The sequence below is a fragment of the Canis lupus genome, chromosome 8, assembly GCF_048164855.1.
Source record: "Canis lupus baileyi chromosome 8, mCanLup2.hap1, whole genome shotgun sequence".
NCBI lineage: Eukaryota > Metazoa > Chordata > Mammalia > Carnivora > Canidae > Canis > Canis lupus.
The window spans coordinates 64,941,630-64,960,107 of NC_132845.1; the positions used below are offsets into that span (position 1 = coordinate 64,941,630).

An 18,478-nucleotide genomic window follows, 5' to 3' on the forward strand; every position below is an offset into this window, starting at 1 on the left:
TCAGGTGCTCATTAGCCATTTTGCTATTTTGTGAAATGCCTGTACTCAAGTATTTTGCCCAGGGAAAAAAAAAGAGTTGGTATTTTTCTTATTGATTTGTAGAAATTCTTTTAACATTCTGGAAAGAAGCCCTTTGTCAAAAATACATGTTGCAAATATATGTATTGCAAGTATAAGTACCCCATTCTGAGGCTTGTCTCCTCCATGTCTCGTAATGGTCTCTGGATGAGCACTGATGTTTTTAATTTCGATGAAGATTAATGTTTTATGTTGTGGTTAGTACTTTCTAAAGTGCTTGTTTAGAACACTTTATTTACCCCAAAGGCATTTTCCCATGCTTTCTTCTAGAGGTTTAGTCTTTTACCTTTCACATTTACATCTACAATCCATCTCAAACTAGTTTTTGAGTTTGGTGTGAGGTAGGAGAGCCAGCGCCTTCAATAGAAAAGGCCATTCTTTCGTCAATGATTTTCAATGCGCTCTTGACTCTGTGGCTAGAATTAACTTCCTTACACACAAATTTGATTGTGCCATTCTCCTGCCTAAATATTTTCAATGGCAGCCCATTGTTCTTGGGATAATGTTCAGTCTCTTGCTTAATGTAGCCTAACAACATCCAGTTTGATTTGGTCACCTCCGATTTCACAAGTCAAATCTGTCTCGTGTCCACCGACCCACTCTGAGCTCAACAACACTGAGCGGAGCATTCCCTGGACACACTCTCATCTGCGGACCTTTGCCATACAGAATGCTTCCATCTCCTTAGGTTGGTTATTTACTATTCAAACTTCAGGTCTCGGGACTCCTGGATGGCTCAGAGGTTGAGCTTCTGCCTTTGGCTCAGGTCGTGATCCCGGGATCCTGGGAGCTAGTCCTGCATCCAGCTCCCCACAGGGAGCCTGCTTCTCCCTCTGCCTGTGTCTCTGCCTTTCTCTGTCTCTCGTGAATAAATAAAAATCTTAAAAAAAAAAAATTTCAGGTCTCACCTCCTCCAGGAAGCCTTCTCTGACTGCACAGTCCCTGTCCAAGTCTAGGTTGAGTGACCTCATTATATGTTCTCTTGTACCCCGACTTGTAATTGTGTTTAAGTATCTCCCCCACTGCAACTTCTGTAAGGGGAAAGACACCTATTTAGTTCAAATGGGAGGTACTTCCTAAATATTATTATTTTATTTATTTTTATTTTTTTTATTTTTCTAAATATTATTGAAGGTATGAATACATGGAAGGTGGTTTCCTTTGCCAGGGGCGCAGGAAGTGTGGGCTTTGAGCAAGAACGGGTTTCAGTTCTCAGATCTAACACTTGGCCGATAGGGTAGTATTCCGAGCCTCAGTTTTCAAATCTGTAAAATGGGAATACAATATGGTCTCAGTAGAGTTGTCATAAGCATCAAATAAGATGCTGTACATAAAAAAATCCCGCACAACGACTAGCACACGGCGAGCCCTTCGAATATTGATTGACAACACGATGAAGTGCCCGGAGCGCCTCGCTGTTTCGCATGCGCATGCGCCGCCCTGGTGCGCCCGCAAGCCCCGCCCGGCGCGCCCCCGCGCGTCCCCACGCGTGCGCACGTTCCGCCGGAACCCCAGGCCGCGGCCAGAGGTGAAGAGGCGGGACCTCCTCGATACGCCTGCGCCGTGGGAGGCCGTGCCCCGGGGGGCGGGGCCGCGCAGGCGCGCAGGCCGCCCCGGCTCCGGAGCATAAACAAGAGCGGGCACGGGATGAGGCGGCGGTTGATCCCCGGGCAGCCAGCTGCGGCCCGCGAGGCGGCGAGCTGGGCCCGGCCCCGACCCTGAGCTCACCCGACTCGCCCTCCCGCGCGCGAGCCCCTGGCCGGGCCCGCCCGCCCCGCGCCCACCATGAACCTGGCGAGTCAGAGCGGCGAGGCCGGCGCCGGCCAGCTGCTCTTCGCCAACTTCAACCAGGACAACACGTAAGGCCGGGCGGGGGGCGGGGGCCGGGGCCGGGGCCGGGGCCGGGGCCGGGGGGCGGGGCTGAGGTTGGGGCTGAAGCAGGTGGAAGCCCGCCGCCGGGGCCGGCCCCGAGGTCGGGCCTGGAGCCTGGGGGTGGAGGCCCGGGCGGGCGGGGGCGGGCCCGGAGCCTGGAGGGAGGGGCGCTGTCCTCGGGACCCTCCGGGCGCTGCGCGGCGCGGCGCTGGGGCTGCGACCTCTGGGCGAGGCCGGTGATGGAGACAGGGAGCGGTCTCAGCCGCCGACCGAAAGAATGGTTGCTTTACCTTTGGGGGGACCTCCCTTTTCACGAAGTTGGGGCGGAACTTTGTGCGCTGACCTGTTGTCACAGCCGCTTCCAGAGCGGTGAGAGTGTCTTCCTTCTGTCTCACCTCCCCTTCTTTTCGTCAGCCCTCTTCCCCGCTCCCCCACTCTTCCCCCCCACCCAGGTCCTTCTCCTGGTCCCCTTATCATCTTAGGGGCCCTTTCCCTTCTTTCCTTTTCTTCTTCTTGTCTCTTTCAATCTTTCTTTCTTTCTTTCTTTTTTTTTTTTAAGGCAACTTTGATGTCCTGCCTGAGCAAGAAACAGATTTAGCAATAATCATGGCCTCTGATCTGGGGAGAAACTGAGTCAAGGGGGATGTGACAAATACTCCAGGAGTCTGGGTGCTTCGAGGAATGGGCCGTCCTTAGGGGAAGAGGGGGAGCCACTGATGCCACCCCGTGGATTCGGAGCACTGTCTGTCCAAAAGCCCATGTGGGTTGGAAGCTCATTCTTCAGAGGCTATCGGGGTGACCGGTGAGGATAGTTAATAGATGAAATTTCTGGAGAAGAAGGAGTTGTGGGACTGGAAGGGAGGAGAGCCATCTTGGGAAGTGAGTAAGAGGAAGTGATGTAAGTGAGGAGGAATGGGTCATTGGCTTCATAGTAAGTAGTTGGTTGAGTTGTTACTGGCTTGAATGGAATCAGAAAGGTAGAAAAAGTTTTTGGTTTTGCTTTTTTTTTTTTTTTTTTAAGGGAAAAGTTAGTTGTGGAACGGCAAACAGCAGGTGCTCAGCAGGTGCTCAGCAGCCCTTTTCCCCAGAATTGGGAGGTCAGTGCAGATGGTCCAGCAGTGGGATGGCAGTGAGGGTAGGAAGAAAGCGGATGCCCTGCTCCAGCTGCAGACCCCGAACCTGAAGTTCACAAGGTCCAGAGCTGCACCTGGATCTTAGAGTTGGCTAATAGTGGATCGGGGGCAGGACTGAGTTCTCTTGCAGTGATCTTCCCACCCTGCCCCACTCAGGTAGGATTGGGAGGACACTGAATTTAGAAATCATACTGTAGCAACCTTTAAAGATTAAAATACCTAAGTGTACTGTGTGACCAAAAACCAGTAAAACAAAAACATCTTGGACAACCTGTTGCCCGGTGGTTGTAACTGGAAGAGACTATATGATATTCATCCAGGAGCCGAATAGAGCATTTCAAGCCATCTGTGATTTGGTTTTTAAGCCCTTAGTATTTTGAGATTGGTAAGAAATGGTAGTTCTGTGGGTTTTTTATGTCTTGTATAAACTACTGAATTTCCAAAATATTTTCTGCCATTTTTTTCCAGTTTTTCACTACCTGTCATTTATATTGAAAGGAAACCAAATACGAGAATGAGTTCTCTTTTGCTGTTCTTTCAAACAGGCTGCCAAATCTCTTATATAATGGAATATTTCAGTCTGGCCTGAAGTTAGACCTTTTCACACTTGGAAATCACGTGTTTCCCACTTTCAGTGAGTCCTGAAGTTCAAGAGATTTCTGTGTCATAATTTGAACTTTCTAGAGACCTTGATATAGTATAAACATAAATTGTTAAGAAATAGGATTTTACCCGAAGTTTATCAATTAAGATGGCTGTAATCTGTCTTAAGAAATACACGAGTTCCTGAGGAGAAGGTGCAGAGTTTACCCCTTTGCCTCCCTTGCCTGTCTCCAGAAACTATCTTAATAGAAAAACACAGTTTTTCACAAGACAGAAGTTACTGGTCTGGGATCTACATTCACTGTATTCAGTGAGAAAGTCTGGAAGCCTTTTCTATTCTATTTCACTTGATAGAATATATGTACATTATACAGTAATGCTTAATAAAAGGATACTCCTTGTATACCAAGGTATATCTGTCCTGCCTTTTTGTCCTGGCAATATGATTTCAAATATTGTGCTCATTTTTCTAGGATTCTTAGCCCAAAAGTATGAAGAAGTTTTGTTTTTTACCATTTTTTTTTCTTTTAAAGCTAGAGCAGTGAAAGAGGCACCAGGTATAGCTGATCTCTGTTACCTATTGACTAGTTAGTTCCAATCCTAGTTTCTGAAAGTAACGGTTTGGAAGATTTACCTTGAAGGAATTAATTGTTGGCTTTTGAAATTGAAGTTAACAAACTAATCAGTGGCAGAGTATTGCTTAACTGGAAATGTCAAGGATTAAAGTCCTCCACCAGATGCCACTCTGCTTGTGGGAAGCCCATGATGGTGTTGGCAACGTCTGTTTGAAACTACATCTCCAAAAGGGATAGATGAAAGAAAGGGACTTGATTTCCCAAGTCTTCTGTTTGTAGCATTGATGTTAGTGTCCAGAAAAGTGATGGAGACGCTTGTTTAACTGAGTTTCTTCTGGGTTACAGATACTATTCTGGGGAAGTCACCTCTCTCCATCCACTTTCTCCTCATCAGTATATTGAGAGGCTTCATTGTGGATGGTCTTTAAGGATCCTCCAACCTTAAAAGTTTTAGGTCATTCGGCCTGTTGGGTGGAGGATATGTTGGAGGAGGGCAGGACAATCGCCCAGGAGGATATTGTCCAGCAGCAGTGGCCCATGGAGAGGAGACTGGTCAGCTTTTAGGACTTGGTGTGACCCGTGGGACGTGGATGATTACTCCCAAAACTCTGGTTTGAATTTAGAGGTGAACAGTGATTCCTTTATGGGGGAAAGATGAGAGGAAGATTAGGTTTGGGGGCAAAAGATGAATTCTGCTTTGGCTCCTGTGGAGTTTTAAGGCTGTAGGGCCATCCAGGTGGAGACCTAGGATGGAAATGCTGTAGGCTGAAGGGAAAGGGCCTGCTGTGGTGGGAAATTTACTAGATAGGCCCCCCGGGTCTCCCAGGTCTCAGCAGTTCAGCTCGTTCCCTTTTTGTGGGTAAGGACTGATGCCACTTAACCCTCTAGTCAAGTAAGAAGATAATGGAAAGGAAAAGCCTGTCGGGACTAATTATTGGTGAGAGGGCAAAGAAAAGGAAAAAGCTAAGAAAGAGATCTGATTTACATTTTGGGGTGGTTTTTTATTTTGTTTTTAGTGGAAATCACCGTTTTTTTAGATATTGTAACACTCAAGTTTAAATTAATTGACAGACTTGCCGTTGAAGATGGTGGATCAAACACAAGCATTTATTTTGGCTCCCTCCCGAAACCCTACTAAAATGTCAGTCAGTAAAATACCTAAGATATTTTAGAAGGTTGAAACCCATAGGATAGGGAGAATGAGAGAGGAGTCACTAGCAACAAAATTTTGGAAGTTAGCAAGCAGTACAGGAAAGTGGATCTCGAATTGCTAGTGGAGAAAGCAGAGAGCCAATCTGGTTTAAACTCAGAATCCCTGAAAGGCTCAGGATTGGCAGTCTAGGGAAGTTCTAGAAGTGGAATATAAAGGTGGGTGTGGAATGAAGATAAAGAGGATCGGCCCAAAACATGTTTCAGAAGCACTCACTCTCCCATCCTGGCAAAGGACATGGATCTTGTCTCCAGAATGTATAACAGGGTCTCTGGATTTTGACACCAGGCGCAGTTGAAGGCAGGGGTATAGTAGTGAAATGTGGGGTTGAGTAAATATATCCTTTTTTTCTATTACAGTGAGCTGGTTTTTCCCTTGTCAGTAAAAGATCTCACTGTGTTACTTTAAATAAAAACCAACCACACAAACAATTGGGGAATAAGATTATTTAATAAGGGAATCTCAAACTTACCTTTTACTCCACCTGTTCCATTAATGTGTCTGCCATTGTGTGGTCAGGCATATCGTGAGAAAATATTAAAAAACAGGATCAATCCCCAAAGAGAGATATATGAACCCGATTGCTAGTGTTATCACCCTTTAAAAACACTACTTTTATTGATAAAGTATATATTTATATTATACCATATATACCTATCAAAAATAATTGGAATATTTTTGTTTGCATTTCTTACTGATTGAGGTTTTGTAAACCATGCAATTAAAATTCTAGCTGAGGTGTTTAATATCCAAAGCCAGTTACTGAATATCTGTAAAAACATGAAGATTCTGATGTTTGGTCACCAACGCCTCGTTTTGACAGCTTCTTCTGTTAGGAGCACAACATCAAAATCCAGGTTCTCATTAACTAATTAAAGCTCATTCACTTTGCCCATGGAAGAAGCCCTCCTCTAAGCTTGTTTTATATATAATGCCAATTAGCTTGGTGATTTGGTTCCTAAGTCAACAAGAAATTAGCAAGGGAGAGGGGCTGTTAATGTTGGGGGGAGGGTTACAAGGCAATGACACCTGTCAGCAAAACGAAAGGTGGAATATGTTTTTGGAAATGCTGTAGTGGGGTGTGTGGATGGCTCAGTCAGTTAAGCATCTGCCTTCGGCTCAGGTCATGATCTCACAGTCCTGAGATTGAGCCCTATATCAGGCTCCCTGTTCAGCAGGGAATCTACTTCTTCCTCTGCCTCTCCCCCCTGCTCGTCCTCACTTTCGCTCTGTCTCAAATGAATAAATAAATAAATCTTTAATAATTAAAAAAAAAAATAAAGCCTCACCACTACAGTCTGGCCATTTGAGGTCAGTACACAAAACCTTTGGGAGCATCTGAGGGGGGTCAATGTATTACAATAGTATAGTAAGTTTAATGATGGGAGTCCAAGAAAAATAGGTGATAGGGGTCACCTATCCCCTGGTGATAGGAACACAAGAAAGCATATAATAAAAGACTTTTTCATTTTTTAATCAGAAATGGTGAGGGAAAAGGTATTGGTGCTTAAAATAGCATTATTTTTTTTTTTTGGAAAACATTTTCCCAAACACCAAATTCCTAAAAGTCCTAAATTGCTGAGATTTTGCTTTATTTATAGTTTTTCTGGATATTCTTCTATTTTTATTGGCTCCTTTATTGCTTTTCAAAATATTTACAGGTAACAATACCTAATTACTTCATTGATGTAATTAATTCAGTATAGTGAGGTATTTTTGTCCCCTAAAAAGGGCTGTTAGAAAATTTTGTTTCTGTTTAAATGTCTAAAATGAGCCAGTTAGAACTTAAAAATGTTTTGTTTTTTAAATATTTTATTTGAGAGAAAGAAAGTGGGAGCAAGGCAGGGAGAGGCAGAGGGAGGGAGAAGCAGGTCCCTACTAAGTAGGGAGCCAGACATGAGACTCGAATCCCAGGACTTTGGGATCATGACCTGAGCCAAAGGCATATACTTAACCTAGTGAGCCACCCAGGTGCTCCAACAGCTTAAAAATTTAATAGTGCTTGTAGCAGCTCCATTCTTTGAATATATTTCTTTTGCATATTGGCGAAAAAGGTTAGAAATTTCAAGTTTTTAATAGATGAGATGACCATGAGAGGAACCCTAATTTTTACTTTGGTGTGCAGATACTCCCAGTAAGAAACATCAGTGTTGGGCAGCCCTGGTGGCTCAGCGGTTTAACGCCGCCTGCAGCCCGGGGTGTGATCCTGGAGACCCTGGATCGAGTCCCACATCAGGCTCCCTGCGTGAAGCCTGCTTCTCCCTCTGCCTGTTTCTCTGCCTCTCTCTCTCTCCTCTCTGTGTATACTCATGAATAAATAAATAAAATCTTTAAAAAAAAAAAAAAAGAAAGAAACATCAGTGTTCATTATTTCTAGTCTTCTGCCTCCACTTGTTTTCATGTCCTCCCAGATATTGAATTCACAACAGTCCCCGTAGCTACTTCCTCATGTCCCATGCTTCCTGTTTTATTTGCTTGTCCTCTTTCTCAAAGCTGTGCTTTCTTCTTCTTTTTTCCCCCCCTGTGGTTAGTCACATTCCAGAGAGTAGTAATCTTCTAATGAGGAAATACTTCATTCTGTGTCCCAGGGCTCCCCTTCAGGCCTCTTAGCAAAAGCCATGGTGCTGGTGTTGGGTGTGAGTGGCTTCACCTTTTCTTTGTAGGTCAGCTGTGTAGTCTTCTGATACCAGATTCTAAGTTAGCTTTTTGGTTCTGTTTTATTTCCACCCCACTGCCCGGCCATAGTGTAACATAGGTGATTGAGCTGCATTTGCTGTGGCCTTGGCAGAAGGCAGAGGAATGTCATCATCTACTAGGCTGTAAATGTCTTTGTTTAAAGTTTGGTGTGTCAACTTATTTAGCTTTTGGACTCATATATATATCAGATCACTTAAGAAACCCCATTTTGTTCTAAGGGGGTCATTAACTTACGTTTGATTACTTCTGTTTATTTGTCCAATTTATCTTTAATATTTTGTAGGTTTTAAATAAGAATATTGTCTGTATTTTATTGGTCTTCCCCTTTTCATGGCTGCAAGGTGGGGCACCTTGCTCTGCCACTTTCCCCTCTTCTGCTCAGCCACCACTCACCTGCTACAAACTGTGAAATTATTTGTCCTAATTTTTGGTAGAAAGGATGGTTACTATTTGGTAACATGGAGCTAGTTTGTGCATTATCACTGTCTACACGTATCAGCTCTTATTTCTGATTTGGCTTTTTTGCAGGTCCCTAGCTGTTGGTAGTAAGTCCGGTTATAAATTTTTCTCCCTTTCTTCTGTGGATAAGCTGGAACAGATCTATGAATGCAGTAAGTGTTTGCTTTATTTTTCCCCCTTCCTAAAAAAAAATAGACAAAATATACTTGAATTGGAATGCGTTCTCAAATTCTAACACTGTGATTGAAGTCCAGATACCCCTTGACCAGCACTCTTCTTTCACCTTGGTTCTCAGAGATGGTACATGTTCTGCAAGGTCTGTGCATTTGCATACTTAAACATATACACATAGAAACACTTGTTTATGGGTTGTCTTTTTCAATATATGATATTGCGCTGTATGTATTATCCTGTCATTCCTCCCCACTTTAAATGCCATTATTTAAACGATTTAGGTTTCTGTTATAAAGGGTTTCTAGAAAGTTGAAAACCTCAGAGTCCCCAGAGGAATGGTTTGTTTATTTTCTTCTGTTGTCATTGTATGGCAGTTGAGTTGCCTGTGTTTCAGAGGCAATGTGGAATTGTGGAAGGGTCGTATGAGCTTTGACTTCTTGCTCCATCACTTATGTGTGACTTTAGATAGATTGCTTCATCTTAGACCCTACTTTCTTTGGTTTTCTTTTGTGTGTCTGTGTACAGTAGTGCTTGCTGAGTACATGGTAGGTACAGAGTCCTCCTCCCCAGAGAGAACATGCTAGAAAACTTTGGGCTCTTCTACATCTATAACTTGTTTTCTATGGGCTTATATAGTTAGACACACATAACATGTACACACATAAACATATACTTTTGTGTGTGGTTTTGTTTTATGGAAATGAGCTTGTAATAGGTTTTGTTCTTTATTTTTGTTTAAAAAAAACGCGGGGGATCCCTGGGTGGCGCAGCGGTTTGGCGCCTGCCTTTGGCCCAGGATGTGATCCTGGAGACCCGGGATCGAATCCCACGTCGGGCTCCCCGTGCATGGAGCCTGCTTCTCCCTCTGCCTATGTCTCTGCCTCTCTCTCTCTGTGTGACTATCATAAATAAATAAATAAACACGACTTTTTAAATTGAAGTGATTGTGAATTTACATGCAGATGTTGGAAATAATGCAGATTCCTCATACCCTTCTCCCAGTTTCCCCTAATGGTAACATTTTGTGAAAGCACAGTATAGTGTCTCAACCGGAAGAGCGACATTGATGGGACTTGTTGCTCCAATTCAGATTTCCTGAGCTTCACTTGTGTGTGTGTGTGTATGTTTATAAGTTCTGTACAGTCTTAATGCCCTTGCAGATTCCTGTTTCCACCACAAGCAAGACACTGGACAGTTCCAACATGGCGGGATCCTTCCTGCTGTCCATTTATAACCGTACCTGCCTCCCTCCCACCTCCTACCCCCACCCTAATCCTTGCTAACCATGAATGTGTCCTGTTTCTCAAATTTTGCCATTTCAAAACTGTTATGGGAAAGAAAGGATATAACCTGTTGGGATTGACTTTTTTACTTAGCATAATTCTCTGGAAATTCATCTGAGCTATTGTGTGTCAATAGGTCCTTTTTATGACTAGAAAATATTCTGTGGGTATGGATAGACCACAGTTTAGCAGGGCTGTTACAAATAAAGCTGCTGTGAACATTCGTATACAGAGTTTTGTGCAAACATAAGTTTTTATCTCTGGGATAAATCTCTAAGAGTACAATTGCTGGGTCATATGGTAGCCTCAACTTTTTTCTTTCTTTTTAAAGAAGCTGCCTAAGTCTTTTTCCAGGTGGCTGTACCATTTTACATTCCCACTAGTAATGTTTGAGTGATCCAGTTCCTTTTTGTCTTTGCTGGCATTTGGTGTTATTGCTGTTCTTCACTGTGGCCATCCTGATAAATATGAGCAGTGCTGTCTCATTGTTTTTCTGATTTGCTTTTCCTTAACAGCAAATGATGTTGAGCATCTTTTCTTGTACTTTTTTGCCACATGTATATTCTCCTCAGTGAAATGTCCACCTTTTTGCCCACGTTCTCATGGTATTATTTGGGGTTTTTTGATGTTGAGTTTTGAGAGTTCTTTATATAGTTCAGATACTAGTCCTTTGTCAGACATGTGGTTTCTAAGTATTTTCTCTGTATATAATAAGCAGCCCTGAAACCTGCCAATGGCCTGACCTCAGTTGAGAGTCCCTGTTAGAGAATTAGGAGTTCAGTATGCACAGCTTACTTCTTGTAATTGGTCACAATGGGGTATGGATTCAGGGAGAGCTTGAATACTTAGCATTTCAGTCATCTATGTGTGTATGCAGTTGTGGGGAATCAGGTTTCCTCCTTGTTAATGTCAGTATCCCCTTCCTGAGCGAGTGTTCCAGTGTTGCCAGCTTTGCTTTCTCAATGGTTTGGTGTTCCATTTTGGAATTCTGTTCTACCTACCAATATCTCTGAAGTAGGGGCAGATGGGACAAGTAGTGCAAACAGGCTTCTCATTCATTCTTGGTTCCACTCACTCCATGAACACATATTGAGCACCTGCTGTGTGCTACCCCAAAACTTTTTTTTTTTTTTTTTTTTTTTTTTTACCATGACCCCGATGTGACATGAAGCTAGCCCTGTTCTGCTTGTAGAGATGCAGTGGTGGCCAAGTTCCTGCTCCCATGACACTTGCATGTAAATGAGGGGAGACAAGGTACAGGTACATACATTTGTGTCCAGGGTTAGGCTGGGGACACGGCGATAAGCACAGACATAGATACTGCCTCCCTGCATCCCTACCCCTGTGACAATAAGATGAAGACTTCAGGGAAAATGCTATTTCTTCTGCCAATTACTTAAAATTGTGGAGTTCTTGTGGTCTGCCAGGAAGTCAGAGGCCTTTACAGGCTCCCTCCCAGGCCTCAGCCTTCTTTCTACAGGAGGCCTTTCGGCTGACCCCTCACCTCCATCAGCAGAGTGTGTCTGACTTCCCTGACAAGTCTGTTTTTTGTTGCTGTCCCAAAGGCAAGCACCCAGGCCCTTCCTAGGAAGCTAATCAGTGTCTCTGACTCATACTTCCTGTGGGCTGCCTTAGAGTTGGCTCCTTTTTTGTCCTCAGATGTGGCCTGCTGATGCTTCTTCTCAAAAAGCCTTTTTTCTAGTATGTAGCTAGAAGATGTGATCTGGGTGATAAAATGGCTGTGAACTAGTGTGCTTGCTTATCTCAGGTGGCTTGTCAGTATTTTGAAAAATCTTCAAACTGCTCACCTTCCCATGGTCCCATGTATAATTGTTCTCTGTAGGGGCTTTCTTCAAAGAAGGGTAGCCTCATCTCTGGAGTCCATCAGGCTTTTATGAATTACTGAAAGATTTACTGATTCTGCATCCCAGCGAGCCCCTAAATTATGCAGTGAAAGTGTGGCTGTTGTGACTAGGGTCACCTGCTTTTAAATCCATAGAATTCCCCCTCCTACCCTTACTTGGGAGAGCCAGTGCTTACAGAAGGTGTAAGAAGACCAAATCCTGGTCTTTACTCTTCCTCAGAGTGAATCAGTTTAATGACTAATCTGTTCCCTTGAACTTTATTTACTGATTTTTGGTGCCTCATTTTTTTTAAAGATTTTCGATGCAACAAGATGTGATGTCTTGATAATATTGTGAAAAGTGGGTATTTACTGACCAACATAGTGAGGTGGAATACACATTTTTTTTTCCTTCTTAGTGAACTTTGACCCTTAGAAGTAGATGATGAAAACGGACATAGAACTTTGGGAAGGTTAATACTTTAAGCTGGAAGCGATTGCCCACCTTTCCTCTCTCACACACTTTTCTTGAGCAGATAAAAGAATGTCCGTTTGGAAACAGGTTAGCCACCAAATCAAGATTGTTTTCTGGAATTTTTCTGCAAATAGAGGCAGAGCAAAAAAGGCACTTGATGCTCTAGTCTCAGCTGCATATCACGAACTCAGACCTTCACCTCTGGGTAACTGTTGCTGTTACAGAAAGAATGAGCCAGAACTGGTCTTGGAAAGAACGAGATGAGATGAACAACTGCTTGTTCTACTGTTGTTTTTTCAACCCCCCCCCCCCCAAAAAAAAAAAACCTTTCTGCCTAGAAATAGTGGAAGATTTTTTCCTGACTATATTGTAATTTCTTTTTTTTTTTTTTTAAGGTTTTATTTATTTATTCATGAGACACAGAGAGAGGCAGAGATATAGGTAGAGGGAGAAGCAGGCGCCCCATGGGAAGTCTGATGCAAGACTCCATCTCAGGACCCCAGGATCACGCTTGAGCCAAAAGCAGACGCTTAACCACTGAGCCACCCAGGCATCCCTATATTGTAATTTCTAAAGTTACAGGAACTCCCATGTATACTTTGCCCGTAGTTTGTGCCCTTTCGGCCTGTCATTCTCTCTCTTCCTCTCTCTCTGTCCTCTGTGTGTGAAGCTATATAATGTGCAAATGTGTGGTCTCCCTTCCCTGAAATATTATTGCAGTGAAATCCTACCCCGGTAGACTAAATAAAGGGTGTATAGATGTTATTTGTAAAATATCACGTAAGTTGGGAGGGAAAGTTGGTGTTTTCATATTCTACATTGTGTATGTTTGCACTTTTAAGTTTCCGAGCTAGGCAAACATATCTCAGGAAGCAGTCAGTTCCAAAATCGAGCATAAGCAGACGGTTCTTACCTGCACAAAGGTGACCGGTGCCTGCTTTGTCAACAGCAGTGCCTCCACAGACCCAGAGCACCTTTCACCAGAAAATTCAACTATCGCTGACCCTTCATCTGCATCTTAAAGTCTGAGAAATGGTGCTTCTGAGATCCTCCCGATTTGACAGACAACACTGGTTGGAATATTAATTTCAGTGAGAATGTATAGTTTGGGATCCTAGGGGGAGAAATCCAGTAGCCTCTCTGTCTAAATCTGTGGTGAGGAAGATCGGGCTCTTGCCTCCCTTTAGAGCTGCAGGCATCCGGCAGCCACACTTGTTTGGAAGTGTGTTAGGTCACTTCATGGTATTTTCCCTTAGTGCTCTAGAAGTTTTATCATCAGTTCTATGCAGCACCCACAGAAGCAAAAGCAGCATTCTTTTATTTTTGTACAGCATTCTTTTTTAAATCAAGTAATTCATTGCTTAAATTAGGCAATCTCTGGGAAGAACATTTGTCAGAAACAGTGGCCAGGGCCACCCAGAATGGGCCTTGAAGGCAAAGCTTTGGTGATCCTTGAGGTTGCGGAGGTTTACGTTCAGACTTTCATAGGGGTGGGTTGGGTGGGTGTCCCAAGTCTCTGTGACAGGCCACCGTGAATAATTACCAACGTTCAGCCTGTTTTATCCTGCTGTCGTTGGATTGCAGTGCCCTTGGGTTACAGACCTGATGCCTTGGCACCGTCGTTTTGTGGGAGACTGTGCTGGGTGTGTGGGCTCCAGGCCTGTTCACATGTTTAAAGAGAGCTCTTGGGAGGGAGGTAAAATGTAAAAATGTTAAAGAGCTTCTTGAAATAATGCAGTAGAAAGTCAACAGGCCTAAGCCACCAACTACATGGAAAGACAGGTTGCTTTCTGAAGGTGTGTTCCTAAAAAGGTGGGGACACTTGGTGCCAGGATGGAAAGGAGCTCTGAAGCTGTTCTTTTTGTGTCATTCCCGCTTCCCATGTGGTGACAGAAATGTTAGCTCTAGGGTCCCCTGATTCATCTGCCCTTCACACAGGGCCTTGGCCTCTTTCTGGTTCCTGGCTCCTTTGGAAGTGTGATGAGAGCTGCAACAGTTTCCCTTGGAAGACCTGGTAGTTAGTATATGATTGGGTGGTTTCAGAGACCCGAAGCCTGCGTGAGGGTCCTAGGATTTGGGGTGTCAGGGTCTCTGAGAAAGACTCCCCCACCTTCTCCAGGAGGCTCCACCCGACAACTCATGTCCACCGTCCATCCCTGCTGCCCTATACATCTTGCCTCACATCTTAATATATTGGCCAGAATTCTAATTCTGCAGTAGTCTGTGTGGTTTAACAGCTTATATGCCATAAAAATCACTGTTTTAAAGAATAAGAGTCAGTGGGTTTCAGTATATTCACAAAGTTGTGCAACATACCGTAATCTAATTTTAAGACCTTTTTCCCCAGAAGAAACCCTGAGTCCATTAGTAGCCAATGCCCACTTCCCTGTGTCTGCCTCACCCTGGGCAGCCACCACGTATCTGCTTTCTGCCTCTGCACATCGGCCACTCTGGACGGTTCAGATAAATGAAATCAGATGGGACTGGCTTCTTTCACTTAGAATATTTTCAAGGTTCATCCATGTGGGAGCATGTCTCAACACTTCCTTTCTTTTTATTGCTCAAATAATATTCCCTTTACATGAACATACCATGTTTTGTTGAGGGACATTAGGGTGGTTTCTACTTTTTGGCCATTGTAAATGTGCTCCTGTGAGCATTTGTGTGGACATGTGTTTTCATGTTTCTTGAGTAGATAGATGCCTGTAGGAGTGGAATTGCTGGGTGAGCATCTTTCTTTGGCCCACTAGTAAGTAGAGCTCTAAGATAAACTCCTGGAGCTAGAAAGGTGGAATCAACAGAAAAACGTGTAAATAGATAGACATTGCTGAGTTGCCCTTAAAAAAGGTTCTTATTGACAGGGTCTGAGTGTCTGTATTCTCATTTCCTACACTAGGTGTATATTTTAATGACTCTGAGATAAAAATACAGTCATTTGCCTTTACATTTCTTAAATCATACCTGAAATGGAGCTCTTATTTTTTTTTCATGTGGTCATTTGCTTTTTTTTTTTTTTTTTAACTGTTTTCTTTCTTGATTTTTAACTGTTCCTTTGCCTGCTTTTCTGTTGGATTATTTGTCTCTTGCTGATTTACAGCAAATTAGCCATTTGTTGTGGGTTGCAGATATTTTTCCTGGATTGTTTGCTTTTTGACCTTGTTTATGGTATTTTTGCTGTGTTGAAGTCTTGAGTTTTTGTCTTTTCAAATATATTTGCTCTCCTAACTTCTATGCTTTGGAGCATCAGAAAGGTGTTTCCTGGGGGCAGCCCAGGTGGCTCAGCAGTTTAGCACCGCCTTCAGCCCAGGGCGTGATCCTGGAGACCCAGGATCAAGTCCCACGTTGGGCTCCCTGCATGAAGCCTGCTTCTCCCTCTGCCTGTGTCTCTGCCTCTCTCTCTCTCTCTCTCTCTCTGTCTCTCTCTGTCTCACATGAATAAATAAGTAAAATCTAAAAAAAGAAAAAAAAAAAGAAAGGGGTTTCCTATTTCAGGGGTGCATAAAACAAATTTCCAATGGCATCTTTTAGTTCTTTGGTATTATGTTTTACCTTAAGTACTTGATCTACCTGGAATTTATTGTGATGTTATGATATCTTTCATTTTTATTCATAGGCTAGAAAGGATAGTTTCCCACATCCTTAGTTATTTAGAGGGGCTTACTGAAGTATTTAGGGGTGAAATGTCAAGATAATAATGAGCCTCTTTTCAAAATTTCAGAAAAGAAAAACATAGCTGAAGCTAAATGGTGGCAGAAAGATTTGTTAAATCTGAGTGATGGGTATAAGAGGTTTGTTATACTGTTCTCTTTTATGAGTATTTGCAGTTAAAAATACTCATAGCTTTATGGCTTCCCACATTCCCCCATTTAAACAAATTCTAGGGCGCTCAGGTGGCTCAGTTGGTTGAGCATCTGCCTTCAGCTCGGGTCATGATCCCAGGGTCCTGGGATCGAGTCTTGGGTCAGGCTCCCTGCTCAGTGGGGAGTCTGCTTCTCCTTCTTCTCCCTTTCCCTCTCCCTCTCTCTTTCTCAAAAAAAAAAAAAAAAAAAAAAAAAAATCTTTAAAAAAAAATTCTTAAATCACATCCGCATTTTTTTCTTCATTAAAATTTCAAAAAAATTTCAAACTTGTAGTTTGATAAGCAAACATCCCAACCCACTAGTTGCCCTCTTCCTCTGCACTTGAATTTAAGCAAATGAATAACACCTTCTATCCTCTTCCCAGCATTTTGTTAGTGGAAATTTTCAAACACAGAAAAGTTGAGAATATTTTACAGCTACACCCATATGTCCACCACTTAGAGTCTGTTGTTAACACTTGGTCATATTCATCCTGTCGCATATCTATCTGTCCATTGATCCATCTTCTCTTTTGTGTGCTTTTCAAGGGACGTCATAGGCATCAGTACATACTTCCTTAACTACTTCACCATAGATGTTACTCACTAGAGTTCACTGTTTGTTTCTTATTTGGGGGTGATACTTACATACATTCCATTTATATGGAATGTATAAATCTTAAGTAAACATTCTATGTTTTGACAAATCATATGTCTCCTATCAAGGTTTACCATCACTCCAGAAAGTTCCCTCATACTCCACCCCCACACACACAATCAATTCTGGCTCCCTTTTACCCTCTAAGAAGTAAGGAGTATTTTGGGTTTTTCCTGCTATAGATTAGTTTTGCTTGTAATAGAACATCATGTAAATGCAGCATGTACTCTTGGTAAGATTTCTTTCACTCAGCATGTTTCTGAGGTTTATCCACTTTATTGCATGTCTCAGTTGCCCACTATATAAATATATGAGTTTGTCCATTATATTGGTGAACATCTGCACTTTTTCCATTTCCATTTTTAGCTATTATGAATATAGTTGTTATGAACATTATCTTACAAATATTTTTGTGAGCATATGTTTTCATTTATCTTAAGTAAATATCTAGGAGTGGAAAGTTTTGTTTTATGAGAAACTACCAGATTCTCCTCTAAGAGGCTATCCCACTTTGTATTCCCACCAGTGCTGTATGAGAGTCTGGTTGCCCCAGTGAGGATTCATCAACTTTGGGTGTTACTAATCTTTTTTTTTTTTTTTTTTTTTTTAAGATTTTATTTATTTGACAGAGAGAGAACACAGGCAGGGGGAGGAGCAGAGGGAGAGGGAGAAGCAGGCTCTCCTGAGCAGGGACCCAATGCAGGGCTCCATCCCAGGACCCCAGGATTGTGACCTGAGCTGAAGGCAGCCACTTCAACTGAGCCACCTAAGCACCCTGGTGTTACTAATCTTTTTAATTTCAGCCATTCTGATGTGTGTATACTGATAATCCATTGTGGATTTTTTGTTTAAATTTTATTTTATTTTTATTATTATTTTTTTAATTTTGTTTTTTAAAAGATTTTATTTATTCATTCATGAGAGACAGAGAGAGAGAGGCAGAGACACAGGCAGAGGAAGAAGCAGGCTCCATGCAGGGACCCCGATGCGGGACTCAATCCAAGGACTCCAGGATCACGCCCTGGGCCGAAGGCAGGTGCCAAACCGCTGAGTCACCCAGGAATCCCCTTTTTTTTTAAGATTTTAAAATTTATTTATAGAGAGTGTAAGGGAGGAGGAGCAGAGGGAGAGAAAGAATCTCAAGCAGACTCCCCACTGAGCAGGAGCCCGACTAGGGGCTTGATCCCATGACCCTAAGATCATAACCTGAGCCAAAATCAAGAGTCAAATGCTTAACCCACTGAGCCACCCAGGTGCCCCTGGTAGTTCTATTTTTAATTTTTTGAGGAAACTTCCTACTTTCCATAGTGGCTGCATTGATTTACATTCCCACCAACAGTGTATGAAGGCTCTCTTTTTTCCCACATATTTGCTAACACTTGTTATATTTTGCCAATCTGACACATATCTCACTGTAGTTTTGATTTGGATTTCCCTGATGATTAGTAATGGTGAGTGTCTTTTCATGTTCCTCTTGGCCATCTGTATGTCTTTGGAAAAATGTCTCTTCTAGTCCCCTGCCTATTTTTTAATTGAAGTATTCGATTTTTTGGTGTGGAGTTGTAAAAGTTTTTTAAAAT

General features: G+C 42.8%; 1 protein-coding gene across 8 annotated transcripts in view; it reads left to right on the forward strand.

Annotated features, from left to right (window-relative positions):
- Positions 1–1,689: 1,689 nt before the first annotated feature.
- WIPI2 (WD repeat domain, phosphoinositide interacting 2) overlaps positions 1,690–18,478 on the forward strand; it is a 38,905-nt gene continuing 22,116 nt past the window's right edge. For 2 of the 8 annotated variants that reach the window (XM_072836864.1, XM_072836869.1), the window contains exons 1-2: positions 2,095–2,319; positions 8,697–8,779. In XM_072836864.1, the coding sequence (XP_072692965.1) occupies positions 2,228–2,319; positions 8,697–8,779 (175 nt within the window). In that variant the 5' untranslated portion in view covers positions 2,095–2,227. Of the gene's footprint in view, positions 1,938–2,094; positions 2,320–8,696; positions 8,780–18,478 lie in introns of those variants that run through there. The other 6 variants (XM_072836863.1, XM_072836870.1, XM_072836866.1 and 3 more) reach the window with 6 other exon arrangements.